This window comes from Haliaeetus leucocephalus, unplaced genomic scaffold (assembly GCF_000737465.1).
Source record: "Haliaeetus leucocephalus isolate CR32 unplaced genomic scaffold, Haliaeetus_leucocephalus-4.0 Scaffold317, whole genome shotgun sequence".
Classification (NCBI taxonomy): Eukaryota; Metazoa; Chordata; class Aves; order Accipitriformes; family Accipitridae; genus Haliaeetus; species Haliaeetus leucocephalus.
The window spans coordinates 1,213,307-1,230,332 of record NW_010972753.1 but is presented as its reverse complement, the minus strand read 5'-3'; the positions used below and the strand labels follow the sequence as shown (position 1 = coordinate 1,230,332).

The window sequence follows — 17,026 nt, the reverse complement described above, 5'->3', positions numbered from 1 at the left end:
CTTTCTAAGGAATTGCAGCAGTCAGCCTTGCTGTGCCCGTTGGCTGTCCCCTGACTCACGGGAAGGACCTGGCACGTTACTCCCGTGTGTGTGCCCCGGTCCCCTTTGGAAGAAGCCAAGGCAGGCACAGGGCGTTTCGGTGGGCCTGGGACAGCAGCAGGCAGGGGTGGCGAAGCGCACCCGCCTTCTCGTGCAAAAACAGTCCTGGTAATAAGATTTGTATGCTGTCAGGTGCTAGAGTCGCTCTTAGGATGATGTGTGCGAGCAGAGAACGAGTTTCTTTTATTTTCATTTGTGCAGCAATGGCTGGATATACTGAAGTAAGTGATTTCTACTTGTATATTTCTTCTTCCTCTTTGGAGCAGATGAACAGAGAATAGGTGGTATGTGTTTTGTTTTGTTCTTTTCCTAATGCTGCTGAATTGATGTATTAAGTGTAATAATTTACCACCCATACAGGTAGGGAACTGAATGAAAATTTCACTTCCCTGTCTTTTTTTTTTTTTTTTCCTCTGCCTGAACAAATGAACATACACGATTGGAGCTTGTTTTAGCTACGGAAAGTGGTTGGCCTGGACGAAGATTTTATGATACTATATGTCTGGCGTCTCAGATAATGCCATGGCACTTGTCTGACTTCAAGCTGAGTTAATTCAGAGAGCTGCAAACTTTTTTTTTAGTTTCATTTTCTGACCTGACTTGGCACAGGGCTGGACAAATGCCAGCGCTGAGGAAAGCATCGCAGTGGAGGAAAGGGGACTGCTTTTCTGTATTGTTAAACTATACTCTTGAGTCATATTAGATAAGAAGGCGGTAGTGTAAAGTAGATAGGGTTTACGAAATCACATAGTTAAAGTTACCAGAGTATCCTAACTTAAGGAAGTTTGGCTTTGTACCTAAATGATCTGCTTGTTAATGGCTTATATCTCAGGTTGATTGTCTACAGGGAGGCAAGTTTCAATGTCCTGCTGTTTCTTTTAATACTCGGCAAAGGAAGAAGTCAGTCACCTTAGTTAATAAAGTTTAGAATAAATTGTGTGGAATTAATGGAACTTTGATGAAGTACAAAGTTTTTTATAAAAGAAATGCTTGCAGTAATTTTGTTTCACAAAAATAGTAGTTTTCAAAAAATTTAAGGAGTTTTTAATACTTGCGTCTACTATTTTTGACATAGTATATGCAAAACATTGATTATATGCTATGAGAGAACAGCAAAAGAAGTCTAAGATGATAGCTCACTTCTGCTACTTACATAAAATAAGTTTTAATCAGGTCAGGATTTAGGTAAGTGCTTCGAATCTGTGTGGCTTCACAGCTCAGGACTTAGGGCACAAGTCTAATTCAGATCCTGTTAAAACCTTATATTTTAGTTAAGCGCTGGAATAGATTGTGAAAACTCTATTACTGAAGATTTAAGAAGGGGTGGACATAAACATCTTGTGAGGGACATTGTAGGAATAGCTGATCATGCCTTCGTGCACTGAGATAGATCGCATGACCTCTCAAGGTCTTCTCAGTCTATTTTCAACTATTTTTCTGCGGACCTACAAATTTTTTCTCAGGGTAGCTCATTGCTGCTTAGAATAGCAAGTTTGAGTGTGTACAGTTTGAAAGGCTTTTACTGAATGTAGTTCCATGCAGCGCCTTGTGTTGCTAACAGCAAATTTGTTGTGAATGTTTCGGTGGGAATACTGTATTCTGTACTGCTTTGAAATAAGCCAGACGCATTGTTACAGCTTTACTCAATTCAAGGACTGCACGGTTCTTCAGCTTTATCTCCCAGTTGAGAGTCCCTTGAAAACACCAGATTGTAAGTGCTCAGATCTATATATGGTAGCTGAAAACTAGGAATTACCTGGGAGAAACTTCAGACTTATCCAGGTAATTTATTTAAAATATAATTCCAAAGCATAGTTAAATCGTCGCCTGTATTACTCATTGGCATGTTAAAACTTCTAGATAATGATTTTTAAATGGTATGATTCAGATGTCTTGTCTTGTCTGCTTGTGTACTCAAAACATCATCCTGCACTGATATACAGTACATAATTCTTGATTTGTCCAATTGTTAAGTCTAAGAATATAACGCTTTTTAAATTGTATCTTAATTGGGGTGTATGGTTCTGCTAAAAGACACCAATTACATGGAAAAGTCAATAGTTATATAATATACTGAACTCTGTTAATAGTATAAAGACTGGGTACTAACTCAAATGCTCAAGCCCAATATTAATAGGAAATATTGAGGTTAATGGCAGAAGAATTATACCGAAACCTATAACTGTTATCAATTTCATAAAGGCTTTTAAAATAACTGACAAACATAGTCGGGTAAAAAAGTTAAAATATTTGGCAGAGAGGCTACTTAAACATCCCAAAATAGTCTAGCAATAGTCTAAACGCAAAGCAGAGTTGTTTTGGGGGTGGAAGAAGATATTTGGTAGTGTCTAATATCAAAGAAGCTCTGGGGACAAACTTATGTCCTTCAGAAAAAAATTCTATTAAACTGTAGGAAAGAACATAAAGTTCAGCAAGGTAAGTCCAAATTAGCAGAACTTTGATTTGCAAACAATGTGAGAATAGAGATACTAAACTAAATCTAGAAACTTCAAGTGTATACTATCTGTAATATTACTGATGAAACTAATGGGAAAAATAGGAAAAAATGAGTACTAGAGGAAACATAATGATTTGTCCACTTAACACTTCAATTAACGTGGTTTAGATACCTGTAAAAAAAAAAACAACGGTGTGATGGGAATGATGGGTACCTGACATTATTATTAAAATAAGATATTCTGCACCAAATTGGTAAGTTCAAATTGCTGTTATGGATGCCAGGTGGTGTGTTTTACATATTCCATGTGGGTCCAGTGCTAATCAGAAGGATAAATGGGAATAGCATTAGGTTTATTGTGCAGGTGCCCACGATAGTACAATTTTGCCAGGCTTTTGAGATAAATTGGATCTCGTGCAGTAAATGTTAGAACCAAAATTTAAAAAAAAAAATAAATTTACAGTTCACATTAAGACCGTAGATCAATATACAGTTGTAGCGTGTAAAGTGCAGGATATTCCCTGCTTCACAAAAAGTGGTTAATTGATTGTGGGTGGGATGTGGGCTACATTTCTCGAGGTACTCCTTTCTTACAAAGGATTTAGTATGATTATATTTTCTCAGTGCCAATACCCTAACATGCACCACTACTTGCTACCTCTTGGTTCCTTTCAGTGCAGTTATTTATGGGTGTGTGTTACTAGTCAAGAAGTGAAATAATCCAATTTTTTAATTTTTTAATTTTATTTTTTTTAAAAAGCCTTCTTTAAACTGTCTTTTTGCCAGGAAAATTAAGTACTTGATTATATCCTAAGAGTTCAGTGGGTAATTTTTGATTGCTAGAAATATTGATGGTTGATTTCCTGTTTTGTAGTTTGACTTTTGTCTCAGAGGTTCTGTTGGTTCATATGGGGGACAGTTACGTACCAGCTGCCTGATGCAGATTCCCTGATGTTTATCTGCTTTATGCTTATTTAGGAAACCTGTAGGATCCCTTTTGTGTTCCTGTCCATGTGACTTCAGGAAAACTGCTGGAACCCAGCTGTGTTTAAGCTGATTTCTACTAATTTAGTGAAATGTGGCAACAGGCTTAAAAGCTTTTGGGAGTCAAATTTGTAGCTAACTAAACATGACTCCGCTTCCTATTCCGTTTTCCAGCAGAAAGAGTTTGAGTGGATTGGATGAGCATTTTGTAGGTTACCTTTATGAGGGTCGTATACCCTCCTTTCATGGTGTAAATTGATTGCTGATGTGCTTAGGTGTAAGTAGAAACTTTCTGTGGACCTTTTCTGTTATTTTTCTTATAGTTCTCTTGTGCTTTCATCTGAAATATATTCTACTTTTGGAGACAGAGTACTGGAAATAACCAGATCTTTGATCCATTCTGCTTCCTTAGTGTCCCACTATGGGAGGAGTGCAGTGACGAAGAATAATCAAGGTCTAGAGTCCTTTAATTCTAGTTTGAATTAAACCGATCTGTACATGTGAAAGATATATCCAGCCTTCTCCTAGTCTGTATTCATCAGACTATTATATCTAGTCCCAATCTGTTATGTCACTGAGACATGTCTTTGGTTCTATTTAAATACTAGAGGGAGTCTACACCCAGCAAAACGGAACCTGTTTCATTCGCTCACCTCTTAAGCATGCTGCTGACCTCCTCACTCCACAGTGGTTTAAATATTGCCACTTCCAATAGGAACCTTTTGGCTTTACATTTTAACTCCTAAAGAAAGGCAGTACGCTTTGTAGACTTTCTGAATACACAGCTGCTTTCCATTTAATAGTATCATATACCAGCAAACCATAAATCATATATACATATTCTTCTTTACCTTACATGGCTCAGACTGTTCTGAGAAAAACTGGTTCTACCATCCAGTGATTCCTTTAGCATAATGATTGCTTGGGTAGACCTATTTAAAAAGATCTTGCTAATCCAGTGATCTGGCTCAGACATGACAGCATGGCGCACATGCTGATTTCTTGAGTTTGTTCCTAGTTCCAATAAGTGTGTTTGGAATGCGTTGCTTGAATTCAGCTGAAAAGTAAGTGAAAGCAATGCAGAATTAAACAGGAAAACCAGATTGTACAAAACAGTTCATTTGTGTTGCAAAACTTTGCTGTGTTTTTCCTGGTGGACTGATAAAATGTTGAAAACAGTCAACAAGGTTAAAGATCAGAGCCTTTTTAAAAACAGAGGTTGAACATTCAGTGTATTTGCCATGTTTGAAAATTTGAATTCATAAGTGGTTAGGATTTAATCTGTCACTTCGTACAAAAGATTCTCCTCCAGCCATGTGTAAGCTGGAAGACTATATTAATCAGAAGTTGTTACAGAAAAATGCTAGGAAGGTTCCACACAAGAAGTCTGCTGAAAAACTGAACTGTGGGAAGGAAGGTGTAGAATGAAGCTCAAATCTCTGAATCTCTGAGCAGCTTTTATTAACTTCCTGACATCTAGAATATATCTATCCATACATGCATGTAACTTTATTTTAAGTAAATTAAGTTCTAAAAAAATAGATTAATTAGGCTTTGTGTTCTCTAGAGAAGCAATGCACAAATGAACTTAAATTTTGCCTCTAGTGGTAATCAAAAATGTAACCATTTTTAAATGTTTCTCATTTGTTTCTAAAATCATATTGAATTGCTTTTAAACTTTAAGAGCAAACTAAGTATTAATCCCCCAGGTGATAGCCCATATCGTAAATTAGAAAATACATATTTTTCCTACAACTTGCTAATATTCATGTTTGTTGTGTAGGCAAGGTCATTCTAAGTCTTTCTGGGTAAAGTGTCTCTTAGAAATTCTCCAATTATAGGAACACTGACAAGGAAAAGAAAGCATTTGTTGACCAACAAGGTATTTAAGCTTTTTTTAAATCTTTATGGGTAAATTTCAAATTCAAAAGCCTATTTCTGTATGGCTTGTTAGAATGGTCCTTAGAAAAGTACAGAAGGTAGTAAATGCTGGATAATAAAATTAGCATTGTGTTCATAGTTTTTATAAGGTTATACTGTAGTTATAAATGTTCTTGAAGTAGTCATGGTAGAGTAAGGACTGACTTGCTACATAAGGTCTTGCTCTTAGGAATAACCTGTTTATCTGTTCTTGGTTGTGGCTTTTTGCTGTTCAGTCTTCATCAGCTTTAACTCTTTTGCTGAAGTTGTAGCAGTGGGAAAATAACATCTAGCTGTGTAGTAGTAAGGCTTCAAATGCTAGATTGTTTTATATATTTCATACAGTGACTTCATCCAGTTTGATAATACATGAGGGTCAAAGCCAGAGTGGCATTGCATGCCAGCAATAAGCAGTCTTCTGTGTTTACTTTCAATGACTTTTTTTTTTTTTATAGAATATGGAGAAGAGAACACTTGATCCTGTACGGTAGCATGCTGTAAAAGCACACTGACAATGTATTTACCTCTGTACTTGGATTCAGCATTTCTAGTAACTTGCTGTGTCTGTTTCTTACAGAATGGACAGCAAATTGTGGATGAGCCTATGGGAGAAGATGATATCAACCCACAAACTGTGAGTAAAAGATGGTTGTAATAAAGATAGATGGGACAATATTGTAGCACACTGATATCACTTAATTTACAGGCAGTTTGCCACTAATGTTTTGTTGTTTAGGTTTACTAGACATGAGGTGCAATCTAGGATCCTAATATTTTTGAGATAAATTCTTTCTCACTGACTTGTCTGGTTCTGTATCCTACTGTTTGTTCTGATGAACTTTTATGCTTTCCATAGTAATTTTTGTACAATATAGCCTCTCCCTAGTATTTCTAGTATGAGGTGGGCTTTCCTATGGACAGCACAAAGCTGAATATGGTAGAAGTTATAATTGGCTTGGGGAGTGAGAAGGTTTGATAGTAAGATGGGGCTAGTTAGAGTATTCCTGAATAGGAAGGGAGGTTGAGCTCCTCTTTTCTTATCTTAGCAAACCTTGAAAACATGTAGTTCTTTTTTACTATCCACTTTTCCTAGTGCCAGCAAGCAAAGCGCTTCCATCAGCTTCTGTTAGTCTCATCAGTGAATAGGTGAAAATATTTTACATCTACAAAGTATGTTTTATTAATAATTAAGTTTCAGTTGTGGTCGTGTCACAACAAAGGATTATTTCATGGTTAAATTCCACACATATTCAGTTGCAGACGCATGTGTGCTTACTGTATGAAATATGATTCTTTCAGCATGGCAGCATGCACCATAGCTTTTCCCCTTCTATTTTGGTAAGCAACATGTAACAGCAGCCAGCACCTTTGTTTTCCATACTGTCATGAGATTTCTTGGCAGTATCTGTCTGTGCCCTTTTTGTTGTTAGCATTAGTCATTTCTTATTTTCCTTATTGACCTGTGTAAAACTAGATTATTTGCATAATAAATCTTCATTAGCCTGGAACATTCTTTCTACTCCCTTTTTTCATAGAACCAAGAAACCAAGATACAAAGTTCTAGGTCCTCTTCCTGGGCTTCCTGTTGAAAAGTTTAGATGTGTCACATTGGAGTGCATTCAAGAATAGCAAAGCTAGTCCATTGAGGACCAGGCATTTCTTAAGTCTTTCCTCTGTTGATGTGGATTCCACCTTTCCTCTTGTGATGCTAATTTGGCTAAGTTGGAGTGAAAGAGAACTTCTGTTCATTGGTTCAGAGCTGACAAAGTTAAGGGCTTCAGAAATGTTTGCATGGAGATACTCAAAGATGATAGCTGTAGGTATTGATTTAGATGGTGACTTAAGACCCCTTCCCTGCCTCAGATAAGATGCTAAATGCTGAAACGTGCTTAGTGAAATTTTCATAGTGATGCAACAGCCAAAGGCAGAGGCTGAACTATTAATGTAGATCTTGAGTGTTTGCTGTAAATCAGATCTGGACACTAAGCATTAGAGAGCCATGAACTAATGCACTGTGAATCACACATAGGAGTAGAATGGTCACTCTGAGCTTGAACTAGCCAGTGAACACAAAAAAAATGGATACCTATCCCTTTTTTCTTCCTTCCCCATAACTTTTTTAAATTTCAGTTATCTGTATATTCTAAAAGCTCATATCTCATATTCCTTTCTGCTTTCAGCTTTCAGTAGTCTTTCAGGGGAAGATCAAGGGTGAGGAAGGACTGTGAAGCTAGTTTCCATTGCTCTTGTAATTGGGAGGCATTAATCGAAGGAATTCTTAACCCAGGCTTCTTGAAAATAGAGATTGCTGCTAAAGAGAAGATCAGAGTCAGGAAGGTTCATTGATAATTTGTTTAAGTTCCTTACCTTCATGTCAAACTTGCAGTTTACAATATTTCATAATGTGAAGGTACCAGTGAGTTCAGGTTTCTTATTGTGATGCCTGTGACTTTTTCTCAGACATGAAGGCAACTTCAGTAGTTGTACTTTTGTGTCAGAGAGTACTAGCTGACTGTTAAGCCTGGTGATAAATGGCCTTACCAATAAAACACAATTTTTCAACTCCACATTCTGTTGGAGTTTAGAGTTCATGTGCTGGTATTGCATATTGTGCAGACTTCAGCTTGTGATTAGATGGTCAAAGCTGTTTCCAGCATGGAAACATGTTTGCAGCATGGATATAATTGCAATGCCATAGCAGTTTCTCTCTCTGCTGAAGTTGTGGACAGAGGCAGTTTAGATAATGAGTGGAGTTGCCTTTTCTATGCTTGTCTTCAAACATACCAGTAACAGATGTAGCTCTTAAGCTGATATGAAAATTAGGAGATTAAAAGTCTGCACTGTATAACTGCTTTTGGTTCTTCCTCAAAAAACACAAGGGTCTGCTGTCTTTAACAACAGGGTGAAGAAATAAGGCAAGGGCTGACAGATGACTAAAGCAGTGCAGTGTTAAAGAGTAAGAAAGGAACAATATTTATGAGGTTAGAAGGCAACACCAGAAGGAGATAATTTGTTCTAATATTCTGCATAACATAGACTACAGTGCTTAGTTGAATTCTTGTTTGAACTAGAAGATCTCTTTTTGGGAAGGTGTTCAGTTTGGGTTTGGTTTGTTAATTTATTCTGACTAGTGTCCTTGCTTGATGATAATTTCCTTGTTTTGAGTCTGTAACTTCACCCTCTTCCTATGAACTTTTTTGTTTTGTGATTATCTGCTAAAATTGTATTCTTTATCTATTGTATTGGGTTTACATGACAAGGTTTCAGTAGCGGGGGAGTGACCCACCATGTCAGACAGAGCCAGTTTCAGCTGGCTCCAAAACGGAGACTGTCAACGACGCTGGTGGCATGCCTCTGTGTTAACATGCTTGCAAAAGTGTAAAAAGCCCTGTGCAGCAGCTGTGAGAGTAAGGAGTGAGAACACGTGAGAGCAACAGCCCTGCAGACCCCCAGGTCAGTGCAGAAGGAGGGGAGGAGGTGCTCCAGGTGCCGGAGCAGAGATTCCCCTGCAGCCCGTGGGGAAGACCACGGTGAGGCAGGCTGTCCCCCTGCAGCCCAGGGAGGTCCACGGGGGACCAGATCTCCACCTGCAGCCCGGGGAGAGAGGACCCCACGCCGGAGCAGGGGGATGCCCGAAGATGGCCGTGATTCCATGGGAAGCCCACGCTGGAGCAGGCTTCTGGCAGGACCTGTGTAGAGAGGAGCCCACGCTGGAGCAGGTTTGTTGGCAGGACTTGTGACCCCACGGGGGACCCACACTGGAGCAGTCCATTTCTGAAGAACCGGGCTCCATGGGAAGGACCCACGCTGGAGCAGTTTGAAGAACTGTAGCTCATGAGAAGGAGCCACGCTGGAGCAGGGCAAAACTGCGAAGAAGCAGCAGCAGACAGTGTTACAAGCTGACTGCGATTCCCGTTCCCCATCCCACCGGCGCTGCTTGCGGGGGAGGAGGTAGAAGAGCAGGGAATGAAGGAGTGAAGTTGAGCCTGAGAAGAAGGGGACGGTGGGAGGAAAGGTGGTTTTAGTTTTGTCTTTGTTTCTCACGATCCTACTCTATTTTTAATTGGCAATAAATTAAATAAATTTTCCCCAAGTTGAGACTGTTTTGCCCATGATGGTAATTGGTGAGCGATCTCCCTGTTCTTATCTTGACCCATGAGCTTTTCTTCACCTTATTTTTTCCCCCTGCCCTGTTGAGGAGGGGGAGTGAGAGGGTGGCTGGATGGGCGTCTGCCATCTAGCCAAGGTTAACCCACCACAGCTATCAAATTTCTCTTTCAGTATTTGATAACTGCAGGATTACTTACAAGTAGTTTCCTGTACTTTCTTCAGACATTCCCAAACTGCTGCTTTTTTAGGGAGCAACCCATTTTAACACAGTATGACCATCAAAAAATTAAAACATTTCTCTAATACTCTTTCTGTCATGCTTGAGCTACTTAGTTAAGATTGGTTTAGCTTTTTAATGCCTCAGACCAGTATTTTAGGAACCTATTTTGCATTTATTTCTAGGTTGTGGTGAGTAAAAAGTTGTGAATAATGATGTAAAATAATCTAGAGTTGTTTTTTTTAACAAAAAATTACTGTGGTTGCTCAGTCAGTTATAGCTGGAAGCTAGCCTTTGCTGTCTGTCAGCTAATAAAATACTGCATCAGCTGGGATGTGATATTCTTTCAGTGCTTCATATCTGTTTTGGTGCAAGATACCGCTGAAACTCATTTAAGTTCTTCTGTTTAACTTTGCACTGAAATGGACTTAGAGCACTTATGTGGTCACTGGCAATTTATGAAATTTCTCAGCTGTAACTGAGGACACTAGAGTAAACAGACCTAGCGTGTACTAGCACATGAGGTAAGAAGATAAAATATTTCAGTAGGTGTGTAAGGGATGCAGGTTCAAGATAGTGAGTTGCTATAGTTCTGTGGAGATAGAGGCGGGTGAAAACTTGAAATACTGCATCCTTTTGCTGTGTTAAGTGTTTGGCTAGTGTGCTGATAATGCAAATCAGATAAGAAATTTAAAATAAATATTTAAGCCTAACAGTTCTATCTACATAGGAAGTCTCTAGTATTCTGCATATCAAAAGATAAATTTCCTTTTTTTTTTTTTTTTTTTAACATCCCTTTTTTTTTGGTCAAAATTAAAGTTAATTGGCAGGAGAGTCTGAGTTGCAGAGCTTTGATTCAAATTTGGTAGTTTGTTATAAGAAAAGCAGGAGCTATAATGGTACATATCTGTTTCTGAGGAATCCAAGATGCTGTATGGTTAAAAGTCTTGCTCCTCTTAAAAGAGGAACCATTCAGTGTTCTAGTTTTATTACAATGACTATACTGGTTATATCTGACTTTATAGCTTGCTGTCAAATTTTTTAGCATATATACCTCAGATGATCTGGGTCCAGCAGGAAATAAATGTAAGAACAAGTAAACAACTGGCTGAAGCTTGACCTAATGCAAAAGCTTAAGTGAACATTACTGAAAGAGGTGAAGCTATTTTTAAAGCCTTTTATTTGCTGCCTTTCTCGCTCTTGTACTATCTACTGTTGCTTTCTGTAGCTCTGTGTCAATAAAGATTGAGTAAATGAACTGAGCAAATTAATTGTTTTGAGCTCTTACAATCATGATGCATGCTTTACTAGTTAAATCTAACCAGAAACTACAGCTAGTCCAGCAAGTAGCTTCCCATTTTGTATATATGTGAAGAGCATATCATGTGTGCTGTGTTCTTTGTTATGATCTGTTACATGGATTCAATTTAGCTGTTAAAACACTTAATACAACTGTATTACCATCACACTCTACTTAAGTTTAAGCATAATAATAAACATACAAAAATACTAGGTTCCAAAAATTTGTGAAAAGTTGTTCTCATAATACTTTGTAAATTGCAGGAAAAACTCATGTATTTTTCTTTTTGGTAACCTGCTAGGACTGAAGATTACTTTTTTCAGTACAGGCAGGAGTGGAACCTATTCAGGCTCAAACAACTGGGATGAAAAAGTAAACTCTCTCTCCAATGGAGGTGGTTGGGTAATATTATTACACCTCTTGTATGCTTTGGTAAAACTTTAAACAAAACGCCACTTTTAAATAAGAAGAATTAAAATGTAAAGCAGTATATTAAAATATGCTGATCTGGATGATGATGAACTAAATGTCAGTAGCTGTCATCCTCTTACTAAAAATATATAACAAAGCTAAGTAAGACTAGTCAGTGGGTAGTCAAAAGGTAGTGTAAGAAATGCTTGCAAAGAAAAGTCAGTAGTTAAAAATAAGTTTTTCATTTATTTTTCTTTAGTAGAATTTAAATAAAACATCTGTTTGCAGTCAGAAGAGATGAAAATTATGACCTTTGTCTTCTCAATCAGTGTTTTAATAGAAGAGTTTGTAAGGAAAGTGTGATCTTAGAAAAGGCTTTAAGATACGTTAGAAAAATAATTTGAAGCATGTGGACAATATAGTCTCTTTGGCAAAATACTGAACTTGATCAGCCAATTATATGTAGTAATAATGTTTAGATTCTATATTGTACATGAACGTATACTGTGCAATTTACCATGATTCTATAAAACACTGGTCAACCTGGGGAGGGCAGGCAGGGAGGTGTTGAGGTAAGGACAGGGAGATCACTTACCAGTTACAGTCATGGGCAAAACAGCCCCCTGTCACTCAGGCAATAATACTAAAACCAGAGTAATCTGGGGTAATCTCGTTTGTTGTGTCACCATCCGTGAAAATAATGAAAGACAAGAAAGTTAAAATGAAGTAATTCAGAAAAAAAAAAAGGCATAATTAAACTGAGAAATGTTTAGATTTTAAAACATTTGGGAGAGGCTTTTGCTGATTTTTAGTTTCACCTTGATTTTTAATGTTATAGCATTGTACTAGTGAGAACTCTTAGTTTCAAAAACTTTGCATTTTGGCAGGTTGAGGCACTGTTTCAGGACTGCTCCAAACTTCTTTTGGATATTGCTGTTTGGGTGCTCAGTAATAGTTTCCTATTAAAAGAATAATCTTCTGTTAACATGACAACAAACATATTTCTGTGATTGTTTTGATATGTTTGTTTTCCTTTTGCTGGTGTAACCTTTACATTTCCATTTTCTGTGTGTGTATTTTTGTCAGTTTTTTGACATAAATTCTTGGCTCTGTGGTACAGGTTGTAAGACATAGCTAGAATTTCTTAAATATTACAGAAACGTTTGGGTTCACAAGTATTCGTAGACCACTGAGTTTGGGATTTCTCATTTTTTACAGACTGATACTTAATTTTAGCTGAAGCAGCCACTTGTATAGCTTATCAGTAGTAAAACAGTGACAATTTAATATTTTTTGCAGTTTTGAAAGATGAGGTATACAGTCAAGTTATTCTTTCACATTGCTTACACATTCTTGAATGTGTGATTATTGCCTGTTTATATGGAAATCAAACTGAGGAAGCTTTCTTTACAGCCATAGCAATGCAATTGTTTGAAACCATAATATTACATAATTCGGTATAACACCATGTTCCTTGTTGTGAAGTAAGTCATCCTTTCTGTTAAAGCCAGCCGATAACCTGGCCATATAATGAGACAGTGTCCACTATGTAATGGAGTGAAGGAAACAACCTGAGTTACAAATACTGAACTCGGAGTTTAAGGTGGTCCATAATTCTTACATTCCTTCTAAAGTATTCTACTAAATATAGTTAAACATACATACATATGTATTTAGTTCTATTTTACAATCAAATAACTTGATTCTTGAACAAATAAGTTTCCCAAGCAAACCATTTATGTCTGTAAATTTTGAATCCAGTTATTACCTTCTTAATGCCCAGATTTTCCTTTGTAAAAGGCAGAATTCCTTTTTTTTTTCTCTCTCTAATGTAGTGAAATTGGAAGTTCATTATCTTCCAAAGCACTGTGCTGTGCTGCAACTTGGATGAATTTTGCTAGAAACTTCAAGTGAAGTGCATGCATCTTACCTGTGTAAGAATGGACTTGGTGGTCCTTGCATAAGAAATTACAGCATCCTTCTAAACAGTGCAAAGCTTTTAGTCTGAGATGTTAACTGTTGGATATCAAATCCATACAAAGAAGGCAAGCCATGGATTATTTTTTTTCCCCCAAGATGTCATCAGGTGTTGAGGAAAGATTACAGCAAAACTCTTTCACTGATGTCTTCTAATGGATTTTCTGAGTGGCTTATTTCGCACTTAGTGTCTTAGGTGCAGCATGCTTTCTGGATCTTGGTCAGAAAATTGAGTAATTTGAGAGTGTAAGCAACATTAGAAGTCAAGCTGCTTACTTGTTACATGAAGAGAAAACAGATGGTAGCCCTGAAAAGCCTGTAAACTAGCAGATGGAAACTGCCACACCCCCTGATTAATAGAATATTGCTTCTTTGGCTATACAAACATATTTATTATGAAAAGAAGTATATTATTCAGCTTCTGAAAACTCCAAAAAGTAGCTCTCTGTTCCTCAACTGTTGACCTTCATCAAATGAGGGCTTTTCATTCCTTTTGTGTACTCCATCTTTGTCTTTTCCAGATAATTGAAGGCAATCTGTACTACAGAGCCTTGCTTGTCTAGCAGCATAAAGACTTAATTTGCATTATTACACTTCTCGGACTGACAGTATAGGAAGATTGTCAGTCCACCTAATGGACTCCACTTAGATGAAATGCTTCAACTTTTTCTGGTTATGTGTAAAAGTGAGCATCCCACTGTGGTGCGTACATTTTAATCAATCAAAACCGTGGATTCCCTCGTGTTCTATACTGCTTTGAGGGTTCCTCCAGCATCTTTCCGTTCTCCTGCTATCCGTGGCGGCTGTGAGTCCCATTCTCTTGAATGTCTGGACAGCAAGTCTGATGACATTTTCTCTTCATTTTTGAAAATTCAGAGCATCCAATTTAAAAGAAGAGGAGGTGAAGATGGGAGATGAACTCACTTTATATTTCTGTACTGGAGGAGGAAATGCATTGTGCAAGTGGAGTTCTGCAATTGGCAGAACGGTCACTGACGGGCATAGCAAATCCCTTTTGTTTTGGAGGCAGTTGTGTTTCGTGATAAACATGCATAATACAAATCTTTATCAAGGACTTCGAGGTAAGGGGAGCAATTTGCTGGAGCAATTTGTCCTTGTTATCACAGACCCCCCTGTTGGGGATTGCTGCCCTCTAACCTGTCTCCTTCTCATACGAAGGAATATTTAAAAGGGCAAGCTCTTTTCTTAGAGATTCTCAAAATGAATTATGTAGCATATATCTTAATGTTTCTGGTTGGCTGGTAGTGCTCTTTGGGAACCATGCAGGCTTTATTCTCCCAGAACACAAGAAATTTCTTCCACCTGCTGCAGACCCATGCCAGTTATAGGAGAACTATTGTTGTGAAGTAACCCCGCTGACCCCTGAACATTGTGCTTTGTACTTCACTGGGAGGTCACATAAAAGGTTTGGGAGAGCAGTAGTCAGTAATTGTACAAATGTTGCAGTTGAAATGCCTTATTCCTGTCACCCTTAGGAGATACAGCTTATCTGCAGCAGAATACACTCATACCCTTACAGCAAAAAGAGAAGAAAATGCTTATTTACCCACAGTGTCTTTTCATCTTTAAAGAACATTGTAGTTAGTGTAGGTCTTACCACTTACTCTCCATTTCTGCTTTTAGCTCTCCTTGCTACCATAGAATTTAATTTAGTGATCTGGGGACTCCTGCTCACTCTGCTTTTATGCATTCATACATGTTCTTGACAAGGTAAGGCAGAGAGTTTGGATGGTCTCCCATTTATTTATTTAAATTTGTTTTAAGTCTTCAAAGTGTAAACAACTATATTGCTGTTAAACTGCAGTTCTTGAGATATTTCAGTTTTGAGGGGGAAGTAGCTGGAGGTTTAAAACAATTGAAGAGAGGAAAGCTTCAAGTAATTTTTGTACTTGAAGTAATTTTATGAAATACTTGAAATCCTTATGTTGCAGTAACCTCCTTGTGTTCAGGAAGCTTTGCTTATCCCGAAACAAATACCAAATCTCTTTTCATGCTGTGTTACTGCTGTTGTAGTAGAGGCTGTTTCTTCCAAGAAGGCTATAACACTGTAAGACTGTAAAAATTGCATTGTAATTGAGGACTCGAGGTGTAGTAGTAGTTACTGAATCCCTGTGTAATCTATAATAATAATTGTGTATATTCAGTACATAGCATTTGAAAGAACCATCCCTGCGGAAGTGACATAAATAAAGACCCAGAGGAGCACAAGAGAACACAAAAAAGGCACATTTTTGCTTGAGGGGTCCTGATAAAGCCAGGGTCTTTAGTTCATCTCTGCATTTGGGCAAGAGGGTCTTTGCTCATGCTGGGGAGCCATATAATCCAGGTTTTAAAGGCAAAGTTAGAAACCGATACTGTAGACAGCCAGGATGTGGTAATAGAGATAGTAGCAACATATTCTGTCATTTAAAATAAATAAATTACTGGCTCTGCCTTCTGAAGAGGAATAAAAATCTAAAAAAAATTGCAGTAATCCAGATATTTGTTAGAACCCAATCAAAGTGGGTAGTTTGGAGGGTTTGTTTGTATTAATGTCTTGTGCAGGAAGAAGTATGGTATTTTGCTATATGTTTCCTTTGGTACAGAGACACTAAATGGAATCACCTGGATCTGTTTATAGCTGAGAACTTGTATATGCCTTTGTCTAGATGTTGTTACTTGCCTTTATTTATTTATTCATTGCTTGAAGAAAAACAGTCTTGCTCTGTATTTTAATGGAGCATGCACTGTGTCATTCAGTGATTTTAATAAATATCAGAAAAGCTGAAGATACTGTCAATATTCAGAAAATAACTTCCATACTAAATCTAGAGAGACATCAAATTAAAAACTTCATCTCTAGCTGTTCAAAGTAATTAGATTGAGTTCTAATTCTTAGAAACATTTGAAGGTTTTTTTAAACATTGAAAGAAAGCTTAGGTATTTTTATTACTCTAAGAAATTTTTCACTCTCTACAAAGCAGTATAATATTGGTGCATATGTCAGACATTCAAGCTGGGCGATGCAATTGAAATAATTTCTGCAGTCTGTCTTGGCCTAACCTCTATAACATCTGTGTAGCATTTTCTATGTGCAGGATTTCAAAGGGCTATGCGCAACGTCAGTTTGGTCCGCTAACAACTCTAGTAAATAAAAATAGTCATTAAGCATACGCATACTGCATTCTCTACATTGAAGTCTAAAAAGTAGTGATACATGATATGTTAAAATATTTTGTAAAATTAAGTAAAAATTCATGAAAATACAATCATCACATGTAGGACTTAAAATAGTTGCTATTCTGCTTAACTAGTGAAGTGTTGCATAGTAGCACGATTTGTGAAATAGATGTTGATCTTTTTTGTTCTTTTCTGGGAACCAGGAATAAATAACATCTGCAACAGCATGTTGCTATCAGGCAATCTGCTTAAGTTTCCTGTGCTGATCTCTACAGCATCAGCAGCATGAGTACCACTGCTGCCCAGTTTTTCTTTACCACGGGGGGTGGGGGGGGGGAAATCAATGTCTTTTTTTTTTTTTTTTTTTTTT

At 37.5% G+C, this 17,026-nt stretch overlaps 1 protein-coding gene across 2 annotated transcripts in view; it reads left to right on the top strand.

Moving 5' to 3' along the window:
• The first annotated feature begins 6,036 nt into the window (after positions 1-6,036).
• The window catches only part of RPS6KA3 (ribosomal protein S6 kinase, 90kDa, polypeptide 3), a 64,704-nt gene continuing 53,714 nt past the window's right edge, over positions 6,037-17,026 (top strand). Inside the window, exon 1 of one of the 2 annotated variants that reach the window (XM_010571268.1) lies at positions 6,037-6,095. In XM_010571268.1, coding sequence (XP_010569570.1) covers positions 6,066-6,095 — 30 coding nt within the window. In that variant the 5' untranslated portion in view covers positions 6,037-6,065. The remainder of the gene's footprint in view (positions 6,096-17,026) is intronic. The other variant, XM_010571269.1, reaches the window with a different exon arrangement.